The following is a 13710-nucleotide window of genomic DNA, read 5'->3' on the forward strand; positions in this document are numbered from 1 at the left end:
ATTTAAAATATACCCTGCTAATTGAATGTTGAAGATTCAGAAGAAGAAGAGTTGGATTTTATACCCTGCTTTTCACTGCCTGAAGGAGTCTCAAAGCGACTAACAATCACTTTCCCTTCCTCTCCCCACAACAGATGTCCTGTGAGGTAGGTGAGGCTGAGAGAGCTTCTGACAGAACTGGTTGGTCAGAATAGGAATTCAATCTAATTTCTCAGCAGCACAAAGAATGTGATGGGGTCGTTTGATAAAGTATAATGTAATTATCCAAGATTACCTGTTGGGTTCCTTAGTTTTTAACCAAGGAAGTGTCAGATATATGCTAAATGGATATTGTGTTTGATGTTCAACTTCATACTAAGAGATCTGCTCTGGAAATTATTTACTAGAACTGAAAAAATGAACAGTATCTTCCAACTGTAATACCTCTCTTCTATAAATATGAGAGTGTAAACCACCCCCCAAATGCATAATAGAAATCAAATGTGTCATACGAAGTGTAAATGACTCACAGTATCATAGGTACATAACAGTGTTGATGTCTTAACAGACTAGCTAGAAATAGAAGCTGCATTAACAGGCTAACATCTGAACCAGTAGTTTAGTAAAATGAGAAAAGCCATAATCCTCTACATGCAAAATGTTACAGGAACTAATTAAACTAGCACAGCAGTGACTAGGGGACTAAAAACTTCATGATAAGAGATATAAGAAGTCAGCAGATGTGGAAAATCTACATAAAATAACTCAAATTGATGCAAAACATTAAACTTACAATATTTGTCTATAAATGTTTGATGTCAATTTATAATATGACATGCAGAGTCTCAGGAATAAATGGAATAATGATCTAGATCACCCTGTAAATGGAATATGACAGGGTTTCTGACCATGGATAGGATGGTGAGACTTTCAAACTTATTCAGAAAAAAATGTTTAGGATATACTGTATACTACAACTCTTTAGCAATGGACTGAGTAAAGTGTCTAACTGTTGGTGTCATAATTTGCAGGACATATTCCTTAAACAAATGCTTTGTGTGTGTCCAATCATTTGGATTTTCTCATAAACATTTTGTATTACAATACATTGATTTTTGAGGATACTTATGAACTTTTAAACTATATCTGCCCATCTCTTGGAGGCTAACTGTAGTCAATGAAAATGGACCCTCCAGGCCAGTGGTCCCCAACCTGCGGGCCGCAGCCCGGTGCCGGGCCGCGAAGGCCATGGCGCCGGGCCGCGGTTCCCTCTCCCCACCCCCCCGCAGTAAAAAACTTCCCAGGCCGCAAGCTTGCAGCCCGGGAAGCTTCTAACTGCGGGAGGGGGGGAGAGGGAATCAGGGCCGCGCCTGCGCATTGCGCCTGCAAAGTTCCGTGCATGCGCAATTTCGGCCACATATGGCACATGTGCGCATGCGCGGCCCGCCCCACGCATGTGCGCATGTGCGGCTTGCCCCGCGCATGTGCGGCCACCCGCGCAATGCACAATGCACGGGCGGGGCAGTTGCCCTGCTGGTCCCCAGCCTAAAAAAGGTTGGGGACCACTGCTCCAGGCCATTACTACAGCTAAAAGATTTGCATCATAACACTAAAAAAAATAACCACCTCTAGTAAATCAAAGGATTGATGTCCTTAGATTCAAATATTGATATTTGAATGCATAGACTAAAGACAATTTTGTATGTACCTATTTTTAGATATTTGGAAACCTTTTATAGGAACTTATGTATAGATCTGCCTCCAATTTATTTTTGATTCTATATATGCTTTATTCTATTTAGTTGATGGATTTTAAGGTTTCAAGTGTTTGCTGGCAGGGGCTCATGGGAATTGTAGGCCATGGACATCTGGAGGACCATATATATATGGTGGCCGTGAGACACCAGGTATGATAGGAGAGGTCTAGAAATGTAACAATAAACAAACAAAGAAATAAAATGCCCCTGAGTCAAGCTGTGGTACAGTGCCATTTGTAATTCTTCTTTGCTTCACAGGATTGCAGGTACCATACTCATTCTGAAAATATGGCCACTTTGGAATTTGATATGTCAAATGCTAAAATATTCCCTAAACTTTTAGCACAATTTGTTTTTCTAGCTCAAGTCCTGATCACTCATGCCTCTTTTTACTGACTATGGTCAGTCTCTTTTGGTTTTCCTGCTGCATTGTAGATACTGCCTCTTATTGACCCATTATGCACGGGCCAGAAAGCCTGTGCTGGCGGCGGCAGGGCATCGGGGAAAATCCCTGATTATGCAAGCCCCCACCAGCCCAGGACCACAGAAGGCCCACGTTATGGAAACGTTGGAACTTCCGCAGCTTCCTGGATACTGCAAGCACCTGCAGGGGCTGGGGCGGGCCAGCGCTGTGCATAATTGCCAGCACTGGGCCTTTCGGCCCACCCAGCCCCAAACTACGGTGTTCCTGTAGTGACACTGCACGCCCCTGTGGGCTCCGTGACATCCCCCTGCCCCTGCCATAGCCTGTGGAAGGGGCACGCACCCCACTCCCCCCAGCCCCACCCCACCTCCCCCCGGATGCTACCACTTACCTTGCTGGCCATGGCACCTGTGCGCGTGGCAGGGCAGCCCCGCCCGTCCCACCCCTGTGCATTCACGAGGAATGGCATGGCAGCCGCCTGACATAGCGGGTGCCGTGAATAAAGGGTCTTAGAGATCAAACAGATTGTCCAGTGAACATAAATATTTGAAGTTCAAAGAGTACAACTGGAGTTCGCTTGCACTCAAAGACAGGAGCATTAAAAATATTAAGGGAAACAGGGGAATGAATTTACGCATACATGAACCTTGTGCCTTGGGGGTATGGAAAATAATGTAAGCCATGTAGATTAGTAGAATATTATCCTTGTGGGAAAGCATACTACTTTGCAATGTGTGCAAGCAGCCATAAGTGCTTTGTGAGTCTGGAAGTATGGTCACCTTTGGTGGAGTTCGCAGTCTTAGAAATTTAGCAAAATCATACAAGATGATCAGAATAACAACAGCAACACAACTCCAAAATATACAGAAATAACTTTGTATCTCTTTCCCACTCTGCTTTTAAATACCATTGTTGCCCTGTCTGTAACTTAATTTCCTAATATCCATAATAACTAGACTCATGCAAAGTTGTCCTTTAAGTCTAGATACGCTCTCCCTGTCCAACAAATATCTTCTTTAAATCTCTTATTTAAAACACTAAAGCCTTTTCAAACTCTATGATTCTAGGCTGGTCCTGCATTGAGCAGGAGGTGGGGGTTGGATTTGGACTAGATGGTCTCTACGGTTCCTTTCACCTCTATGATTCTGTTTATTTATTTATATTTATAGTCTGTGTTTGTCACTAAGGCTTAAAGTAGATTTCACAGTATAACTGGGTACAATCAATATGATGAGCAATGTTAATGGCCTAGTGTAGTATATCAGACATGATACAGAATGCAGATACAAAGCAGAAAAATGTTATTACAAGAAAATGTGGCAGGGACAACAGGTTTTAAATAAATCCTTTACATAGTGATACAGCCTGCAGTGTATTTCCCTTTCTATGGCTTGTATCTCCAGTGGAAACTTATACATATGTAACTGTACTTACTTCTTGCCCTTGCCTTTCCCCTCTGTCTTTGTTGTTTTTCTCATCAATGTTCCAAGTAGTGATCATGGCTACTGGTCACTGATAAAACTTGCCTCCCTTAATTTGTCTAATGTCTTTTAAATATTGAACAAGAGGCCGCCACTGCATCCAGTGGCAGTAGTGGTGAATTTTATGAAGAGCTACTTTCTTTTCCCTGGTCTGAGTCAACGGCCAGTCAATTTTATTAGGAGTGCCGTGATGACAGAGGGAGACAAAAACTTTCTATCTGCTTTCTCCATGAAGAATTTCCCAAGCTTCAGTTATGTTCTCCACATAACATTTCCAAGTTCTTTAGCCTTTCCTTGTATTGAAAATGTTTCAATACTTTTATCACATTGATTTTCCCTTACAACAACTAGTATTCTGACTGTACAATATCCTCCAGCAAATTATGTGGCTTGAACTCTACACAGTCCTCAGAATACATATAGAGACATGCTCATGTTACCCCATTTATCTTCAGACCCATGCATGGAAGTTGCTTTGTTCTATATCTCCACACAATGAGTGGACATTTTCACTGAGCTATCCCTGGCATAATTTATCTTCCTGTCTGGTTACTTCCCAATCAGATTCCATCAATGTATAATATATATAATAATGTTTTGCCTATGTTTAACACTTTAAATATGTTTTTAAAGAAACACATGTGTTATTTATTTTTTAGTCACCAAATCTGGAGAGATTCATTCAGAGCTCTTCAAATTCTGCTTGGTTTTTATGTATTCTTAATTGTTTGCTATCACCTGCCAATCTGGCTACCTCTAGGCCAGGGGTAGTCAACCTGTGGTCCTCCAGGTGTCCATGGACTACAATTCCCATGAGCTCCTGCCAGTGTTTTCTGGCAGGGGCTCATGGGAATTGTAGTCCATGAACATCTGGAGGACCACAGGTTGACTACCCCTGCTCTAGGCCACAACATCATCAATTAAATAATTAAAACTTAGGAACAAAACTTATGCACCTCCCCCCCGAGATATTCCAACCAGTAACACTTCCACCACTACAATTGCAATATACAGGTTTTTTTAAGATAAATGTTTTTTAAAGATAAATAAAAATTATTCATTTTTATGGTCAGCGATGTAGGACAGAGAATTTTCCAGTGCTATATTTTTCTGTGGAAAATTTTATTCCTTGTATATGTAAATATAGTCTGTTTATAGTTGTGATAACTGCTCTGTGGCAAACAAATCACGTTAGATGTGCTAAATGGAGGATATTAAACACAAATCCCAGTGTCTGTATATCATCTAGACTTGTACACTGTATATTTGCTTTCTTTTCCTACCAGTAATTTGCTAACATTTAAATTTTTTTAATTATTTATTTAAATTGTATTAGGAAAACTTTCCAGTTCATATCTTCCCAGAAAAAGCACATCAATGTCCACAGCATAAACCAAAACTACCCACTAGAAGATAATCTGTGCTGTGCATATGTTGTATGCACATTAAAATGCAGTGGAACCATAGAATTTGTTTTAAAGGCTTATCTAGGTAAATCAGACAAAGCTACTGATTAATAATTAGAAATCTGTTCTCACACCTGTGTAATTCTTGAAGTCAGAAAAGGTTACATACAAGGTTACTGCAAAGGCATAATTTAGAAGAGATATACATTAAATATACTCATCAACAAATCAACGGAGTCAACACTTAAAACACTCCATCTGAGAAAGGTTAATTGGCTTTAATAAAATTTCTTTCTTTTCAACATGCAAATGGTTTTAGTAGCCAGCAGATGGCAGAAGCAGAGGCTGCTTCGAGTGTTTCCCAAAGGAAACTAAGTTGTTTAAAAAGTAATATTTAACAGCTAATTTTCTTTCACTTGCCTTGCCGGCTGCAAAATTAGCAACTTTTTGCGCATCAGATTACTTTCATGCAAGAATATTTTGCCAATTTCCCCCTTCATTCTGTTCAGGCCTCCTCCATTCAGTTTGCACCTGCCCTATAATCATTCATGCCATTATTCATGCCAAAAGGACCAAGTTAGCTTCACTTTGGATTTATACAAGTTGTAGCAAACTTATACTCAGATAACGGAATCTGGAAGATGAATAGGTAATCAAGATGGGCTGAGATACAGTGAAATACAGTGACATGTTTACAGCATGAAAAGAGAAGTTGGGTATTTAAACTAGTGCACAAAACACTGGTCTGAAAGAAAGAAAGAAAGAAAGAAAGAAAGAAAGAAAGAAAGAAAGAAAGAAAGAAAGAAAGAAAGAAAGAAAGAAAGAAAGAAAGAAAGAAAGAAAGAAAGAAGGAAGGAAGGAAGGAAGGAAGGAAGGAAGGAAGGAAGGAAGGAAGGAAGGAAGGAAGGAAGGAAGGAAGGAAGGAAGGAAGGAAGGAAGGAAGGAAGGAAGGAAGGAAAGAAAGAAGGAAGGAAGGAAGGAAGGAAGGAAGGAAGGAAGGAAGGAAGGAAGGAAGGAAGGAAGGAAGGAAGGAAGGAAGGAAGGAAAGAAAGAAAGAAAGAAAGAAAGAAAGAAAGAAAGAAAGAAAGAAAGAAAGAAAGAAAGAAAGAAAGAAAGAAAGAAAGAAATTTGCAAGTCTGGAAATCCCTTCTGTAAGCGGTCAAGATTAAGTAAACAGTTTTTATTATTCAGATTATAGAGGAGCAGCCACATTTGCTTCCCGGCAATAACTAAAAGTCAAAATGTTGCTCATTCTTCTATCACCAATTTTGATCGGGACACATCCTGGTGACTGGGGCTTTGAAGTGTTGATTAAAGTTACATTTTATATTGTTACCGCCATGCTGATTGTTGATTGTGATTTTATCGGATGTGAGAATCTATGATTATTTATTTACTTATTAGACATTTATACTGCTCATCCCAGTAAACCAGGATTACCAAGTGACAGAAAATAATCTGAACTATCTAAGGTTAAAAGCTCAAGCAATGCAACAGGCAGCAATAGATACGTAGCATGACTATGCAAAACACAATATACAATCCAAGAAATATGGGTAAGACCTATTCCTTTCTAGTGGCCATTAAAGATGAGAAATCTGAGAAAGACAAATGGTGTAAATGATCACTGAAATAAGACAATTTCTGTAGTGAAACAACCACTCCCAGGTTTTGTTCCATAGTGCCAGCTTTGCCAATGACATATGTAGGTCTCAGCATATAGGTATATAATGAACACAGCTGCATCACCTTCAGCAGAAAGTAGTATTTATATGTCCCTCATACAATCTTGGTGTAGTATCCAGTCTGTGAACTTAATCTATGACATCTATGAACCAATCCAGAGGATGAAAAGGTTACTCATATGTCATAAAAGGAGGATAAATACTTCAGGGATAGGAAGTGTATCTAGGTGTCAGTTATAAACATACCTGTTGGTCTGTGGAGTTGTTTAAGTTCTGAGTCCAGTAAATTTGACTTGAAGTTATAAGCACTCCCCCTATTGCTGTCATACAACATTATCAGAAATAATAGTTACCACTGTATGGATGCTACTGAACAAGTTCATACATTTATAATTACAAAGTGATTTTTCTAAAAGATCATCAACTGGCTATAGTTTTCCCAGGAATTGTGATGTTCGCAAATAACTGAGGAAGGCTGACATATAGGACCTGAGGATAGAGGTTGTATAGTCAGGCTAGTGCTGTCTATGACAATAAAATGCCCAGGATTATCCAGTTTATGGCGAAAGGAGGACAGCTGACTGAGGTCCCTGAACTTAGTAAATTATTTTTCACTTGCACTTTCCTGAATATTTCTTACCGGTTTCTGTAGGGTACAATTTCTTCAGTACACTCTAAAGAACCTATGGAATGTGGGGATGGGTGAACTACCTCCCAGCTTCCAGTATGTTTCAACAGCCAGAGAACCACTTTCCTCTTCCTAGCAGAAAAGACACTGCTCCAATTTCCAGTTATTCAGGGAATGTAGAACTGAGGAGAAGTATACTAACCTCTGGCACTGCCCAAAAGTTTCTTCTGATTGGCTCACAGTGAGCCAGGATAGATATACAGATGCATGAATTGAGAGGTGCAGACTCTTGTTGCACGCTGCAAAACTTTGTGTCTCTTTCTGTACACAATCTAAAGGAGTACTGCAGACAGGTTGCCTTGTTTTTGAAGTCCTGCAAGTGGAAGGTTGACTCCTTATGACAGATTCTAGTGCTCAGAGCTTTTTCTTAATTATCTCTTGCTTACTAATCAGATGGCTCTGCAGTTTCTTAGAGAGCACATAACACACTGTCTTGCCACTTTATGTAATGGATAGATAGACAGACAGATAGAAAGAGTGTCTTCACTTTAAGCCTGTCTTATGGCTTATACTTGGATAAAAAGATGTTGCTAATATCACTCAGTGGGCCATCTTTGAAATTGTCTTACTGTTATAGTAAGAACTCAAGGGAATGGAAAAACTGTCTTAATTTTCTTGATTAATCAATACGCCTAAGAATTATTACAGCAATGTATGATCCACAGCAGCACAAACCCAGTTATGTCAGTGAAGGCTCTGAACAACAACAAAAATCAAATCTACAATTTCACTTCCATACAGAAAAAAGCATTTATTTTATGGTTTTCAATACTGTCTTCCTATGAAAATTAATGAGAGAAAATGGATGTAAATGTCATAGAATATGACAGTGAAACCGATGACCATTAAGACAGATATGAAGGTTAGCTTAGCTGTTTTGCTTCCCTTCCTTGAAGATTTGTCAAAGGCAGAATCTCAACAGTGAAATACAGAGATCTTCAAATATATATTCAAGTTATAGCCCACAAATAAACAGGAGCTCTTTTGATTTCTGGTTCTTTTAGAAATGTATACTGCTGTTAGAATTTAACTTGATTATTTCTAATCACAATGAATATGGATATTTATAATAATAATCTTTTAAAAGCTCTCTCATCAACAAATATAAAAATAAGTCTTGGCAACAAACATGTGTTGTACCGATGTGAACAAGCCTGGGACTCACAGTCTGGGCTTGAGAAGGAAAGCACATGAGCCCATGACCCAAAGGCTCATACATACAGTAGTAAACTACAAGTTACCTTCAGACCTGAACCAAATTTAACGGGCCAATATGAATCTAAATATTTCTATACTGACAAGTTTGTAGTCATTTCTTTCAGCAGATTTTTAATAGCTTAGGCACAATGCATATTCAGTTGCTTTATATAATCCTCACTGGGAATTTCATAACTGAAATTGCTTCTCCATCCCACACATGCATTTATACCCATTCATCATGATTGTAGACACAGTTTTCTTAATGTGACATTCAGTAATATTAGTCTGCCTATATTTATCTTTCTCTTTTAAGGAAACATAAGGCAAAACTAAGTCACTTTTATGAAAACAAAAGATGTAGTTATTAAAATTAAAGAAGCAAGCTTGATGAGTAATTCCATGTATTATTTATATGTTTGATGTAAACCGCCCTGAGCCTCCGGGGAGGGCGGTATAGAAATATAATTTAATAATAATAATAATAATAATAATAATAATAATAATAATAATAATAATAATAATAATAATAATAATAATAATAATAATAATGAGTGACATACAGTTTGGACCTTCAAAATCTAAATTACGTACGGATTCTAATTTTTTAAACATGAGTTTTTCAAAGAGAGGCTGGGTGGGACTTTTGTATACTTAAATACACCTATGATCAAAGCAAGGTTTCCCAAAGTCTGAGGTCCAAATTGGTTTATTGAGGGAACTATGCATTCACAGGTCTTTTAATACAGTTGGCTTAGTTATCTCTAGTAATTCAGGTTGAGTAACTAAGATACTGAATGTAAACTGATTTAAAGGAGTGGGGAGGGTAGGCAGAAGTGATATGCACCTGGGAGAAAAAAAGTGCAATTGGCATAGGATCTGTGTCCAGTATTGTTTCTGAGATGAGGAGAGAAAAATATTAAGAACATAAGAGAAGCCATGTTGGATCAGGCCAATGGTCCATCCAAACCAACACTATATCACACATTGGCCAAGAACAGGTGCCATCAGGTGGTCCACCAGTGGGGCCATAATTTTAGAAGCCCTCCCACCATCCCCTCCCCCAAGCACCAAGAATACTGAGCATCCCTGCCCTAGGCATAGTGTTTCATCTATACTTTGTAGCTAATAGCCACTTACAGAGCTCTGCTCTATGCTGACTGTAACACAGAAACTGCTGTGGTACATTTACACTCATCTCTTTCCCTCAGTACCAGGATCAATAACTAAATCCTGACAAGCCCTGCACAAGTCAAAGCCTTAGAAAAAGAAGTCATTAAACAGGTGGCAGAGTTAAAAAAAAATTCTGATTGCAATATACAAAAATTTGATACTAAAACATACTTTGCACATGAGACAGGTCCTGGATAAAAAAAAATAGTAAGCTCTGAATGCCTGTCATGCATTAATATACTTAAAATACAGGAACATGCCAGCATCATGCCCTGCTAACTGACAATATGCTAAAGGTGCACGGCCCAAAATATGTTCTGAGTGCATTTAAATGTGACGTAGCACAAACTTAACATTTCTATGACTGCCTACCACTCTGTGTACTGTCTAAAACAGGAATAACACTGTTGCCAAACTGCAATATTGCCATAGCATAGCCTTTACCACAATGGGTCAGGCAGTGAGAGCTATTGGCTCCAATAATCTTCAGTAATATTTCTGTTTACTCAGCTAGCATGAAGGATTATGGAGATGAGTTCGTGAGAGCTGACCCTCCAGGTTTATTAAATATTTAGTAAATGTTCTGCATGCGTGCTGTGTAGTAAATAAAAAATGAAAAATGCTGAAGAACACCATATGTTAAATTCTTCAAATAACACTTGGAGCTCTATTTATTTTAATAATTTATTTTAAATCAGTTTATCAGGTATCACAACATAATAAGGGAACAACAGTAAATCATGCTGTCATAAATATTTAGTAACTTTTAAAGTGTTAATTTGGATGTCCCCCCTCCTCTCCAGAGTTAATTCTTATCACAGTTCTCCCTTTTATATTTTGAGAATTTTTTTTCCTACGGATTGTTCCACCTTTGGTGATTATGCCACTGCTATGCCTTTCAGAGGTATCATACCATATGGATAGTCAACTGCAGGAAACTAATGATTTAGCCTCATGTTCAAAGATTCCAATTCCCCTCCCCTTAACCATTCTTTTCTCACTAGCTTGCTATATAGCCCACACACAATCTGCCTAGCCTAGGTTCATCTGTTACTAGCTGTGATTAAGAAATGAGAACAATACCATAATGTGTATTAACCATGGCTTCAAAAATCAATTAAGCCAATGTTAAATGTTATAGAAGTCTACCTAGAGCCCTAACAAGATCTCCAAAACAATCAAAATTCCACAAACTGAGAATGAGAATTTCAAAACTAGTTAAAAATCAATACCTCTCCAAACTAGCAATGGCTAGTATATAAATTACAAGATTCACATTAGCAGAACAAAATCAACAATCTGTAAAATACCAAATTAAAACCTGCTATCCTTCTGTTCCTGGTAGCCTTCTGTTTTTTCAACATGACTCCCCCAAACAAAATTTTATTCAGAAAATGCAGCAATAATATCAAACTGACTGAAAGCCATCACAATAATTTAAAGCCCAAATTATTTTAACTGGCAAACATAAATCATCATCAAATATCCATAAAATGGCCAGGTTAAAAAATAATACTTATGCAAAATAAAATTAACCATCCTAAACTGATGGCAGCTAGGAAATTAAAACTTCATCAACTACAGACCTTGAGTCCAAATGAAGCATCCTCCGAGGCCAAGACTTCAACCTGAAATTATAAGGAGAAATAAGATTTCAAACTTAGCCACTTAAAAGATCTCCTGACCACACCACCAGAATCCTTAAAGAAAATATAATCAATAATAGAATACACTGTATGATCCGATTGTACAATAAGTCCAGATACAGAATGGTCTGTACAGCTATGAACTAATTATACTTCCTGCAAGAACCAATAAAAGCTTCTTTTGTTTAAGAGGAAATAAAAAAAATGTGAATTCCCATATGGTGATCGAAAGCAGCACATCATTATTTTCACATTGTATTGTATGGGAACCAGATTCTATCCGTCCAATGACCTGCCCAAAGAAGGCAAGCTATACCTTGTGGATGGGGAGGATGCCCTGGGCTAAGCATACTAGAAGGGCAGGCTTGACAGGGAATTTTATAGGAAACCTCTGGAGGGCATTCAAAACTACAGTTTTCTTAATGTAGTTGAAACTGTAATGAGTAAAATAATACATAACAATGCCACAAGATATTTTATATCTTGATGTTCAGGTAAAATGATGAAGTCAAGCTGCATATAAAGCAAGACATAATAGTATGTATATGTACACATACAACGTGAGTACACTGAGCACCAGTTAGTCTAGTAATCGAAGACACTGCAAAACTAGAAAAACAATAAATGAAGCTTAACTAAGAGATATGTCCTCCCAGAATCTCGCTCAGTATAAACCCATTGCTGCGGCAGGTTTGCCACAGCAGCAAAACATGAGAGCACCAAGTGCAGAGTCAGTCAGAATTCCCAGCTCCTTTAATGTTTGCTCCACCCATCATATGTTTTTAACTCGGTAGCAGTGGATGGGGGAAACTGGCCGCCACTGTGTCCACTAATACAACTCTATCTGCAGCCAATCATCATGTACCAAAGCACAATTTAAAAACTCTGGTCCTGAATTGGGCAAACTAGAACATCTGAAGGACATTACCAGCATGAAGTCTGGAGAAAGTGATATGTATGACAGCAAATACTACAGATTCTACCAAATCCTGGGAAAAACAACAAGCCATACGCCAACATAGGTGGCACAGATGGACCCCCACTGGCCATGAATGGGGTCCCCAAGGAATACACAGGAGGCAAGCTGCTGAGGACAAAAAAATTTTTTAGTGGACTCAGAAGCAACAATTACAGGGCAATTTAAAAGATGCATGAGGACAGCAGTAGATATTAAAGGGGGCCAGGGGAGAGACACAAAGAGAAGCTACTACTGATCTCCAGTCAGAGGTGGATAGTTTCCGACAACACCAGTCAGAAGTTATCAGCAGAAGCCTCTAACCTTGAGTTCCATGTGCAGAATTATCATGACAAAGCAATGATGACATTTGGCACTATTCAGGACCCCTTGGATTCCCTCCATCTCACCAAGGGAACCTGATTCTGTGCCTTGGAGGAATCACGGCCCTTCTGTGAACATTTCTTTTGTGAGTGACATGTGGAGGTATTATGAGATCATTTAGAGCAGGGTAGTGGTTGGCCACATCTGGGCTCAAAAATAAAGCAGACCAAGATGAACCAAAACAAAATTTACTCATTTATCTACACAAAATATTGTATACAGGGAAAATGGCTACATGGAGAAATGTATGGCACCATAACAGCAAGTTCTGTGTGTCACTACCTGAATATGCCTGGAGAATTCTCAAGGTCATTTATTCTCCCATTCTCTGGTGTACAGTTAAGCTAATGAGTTATTTCCACTCAAGAAATCCAGAATAGAATGCTACATTGAATCCCGATTTGCGGGGAAAGTACAAGCCATGGTTTGCCAATCTGGATGTAATGGAAAACTATGGCATGCTACAAAATCAGAAATAATTCATTCTCTGGCTATAAGCAAGGGGATGAAGGAAAAGAAACGGAAGGAAAGCGCATTCAAACCCAAGCATTCCCAGATTTTATTTTACAACTGTGTCTGAATCATGCCAAAGCTACTAACATAAAAAATGTGAAGAACATTTCAGGCATAACTTCAATTAGGTATTGTATGAATTATTATTTTAAATTAAATAAAGCATAACTTTCCTTTAGGGTAAACAAGGATATATTGACAATACCACCTGTAAAAAGAGCTCTAATTCTCAATTAACCTGTGGAGTAGGAGACCTCAGTACCATACTAGATTCCATAGCTATAGAATAGAATATTGTATATACCTTCAATAATTTATACAATATTAAGCCTGATTCATTAAAAATATTTTCCTGCCAGAACAGAGAACCAAAGAGGCATCAAGCATCAAAAATTGGTGTGTGCTCTATCCATTAAATGCAT

The 13710-nt window shown here is 38.4% G+C and overlaps 1 protein-coding gene across 7 annotated transcripts in view; it reads right to left on the bottom strand.

The window, feature by feature from the left end:
* The window catches only part of ARID1B (AT-rich interaction domain 1B), a 488774-nt gene that overhangs the window by 216875 nt on the left and 258189 nt on the right, over positions 1 to 13710 (bottom strand). For all 7 annotated transcript variants that reach the window (XR_013233491.1, XM_077348882.1, XM_077348907.1 and 4 more), the window contains one exon: positions 11377 to 11418. Coding sequence is in view for 6 of the 7 variants with exons in the window: in XM_077348882.1 (XP_077204997.1) it covers positions 11377 to 11418 (42 nt within the window). In the remaining variant the exon portion in view is untranslated. The remainder of the gene's footprint in view (positions 1 to 11376; positions 11419 to 13710) is intronic.

This window comes from Paroedura picta, chromosome 1 (genome assembly GCF_049243985.1).
Source record: "Paroedura picta isolate Pp20150507F chromosome 1, Ppicta_v3.0, whole genome shotgun sequence".
NCBI lineage: Eukaryota > Metazoa > Chordata > Lepidosauria > Squamata > Gekkonidae > Paroedura > Paroedura picta.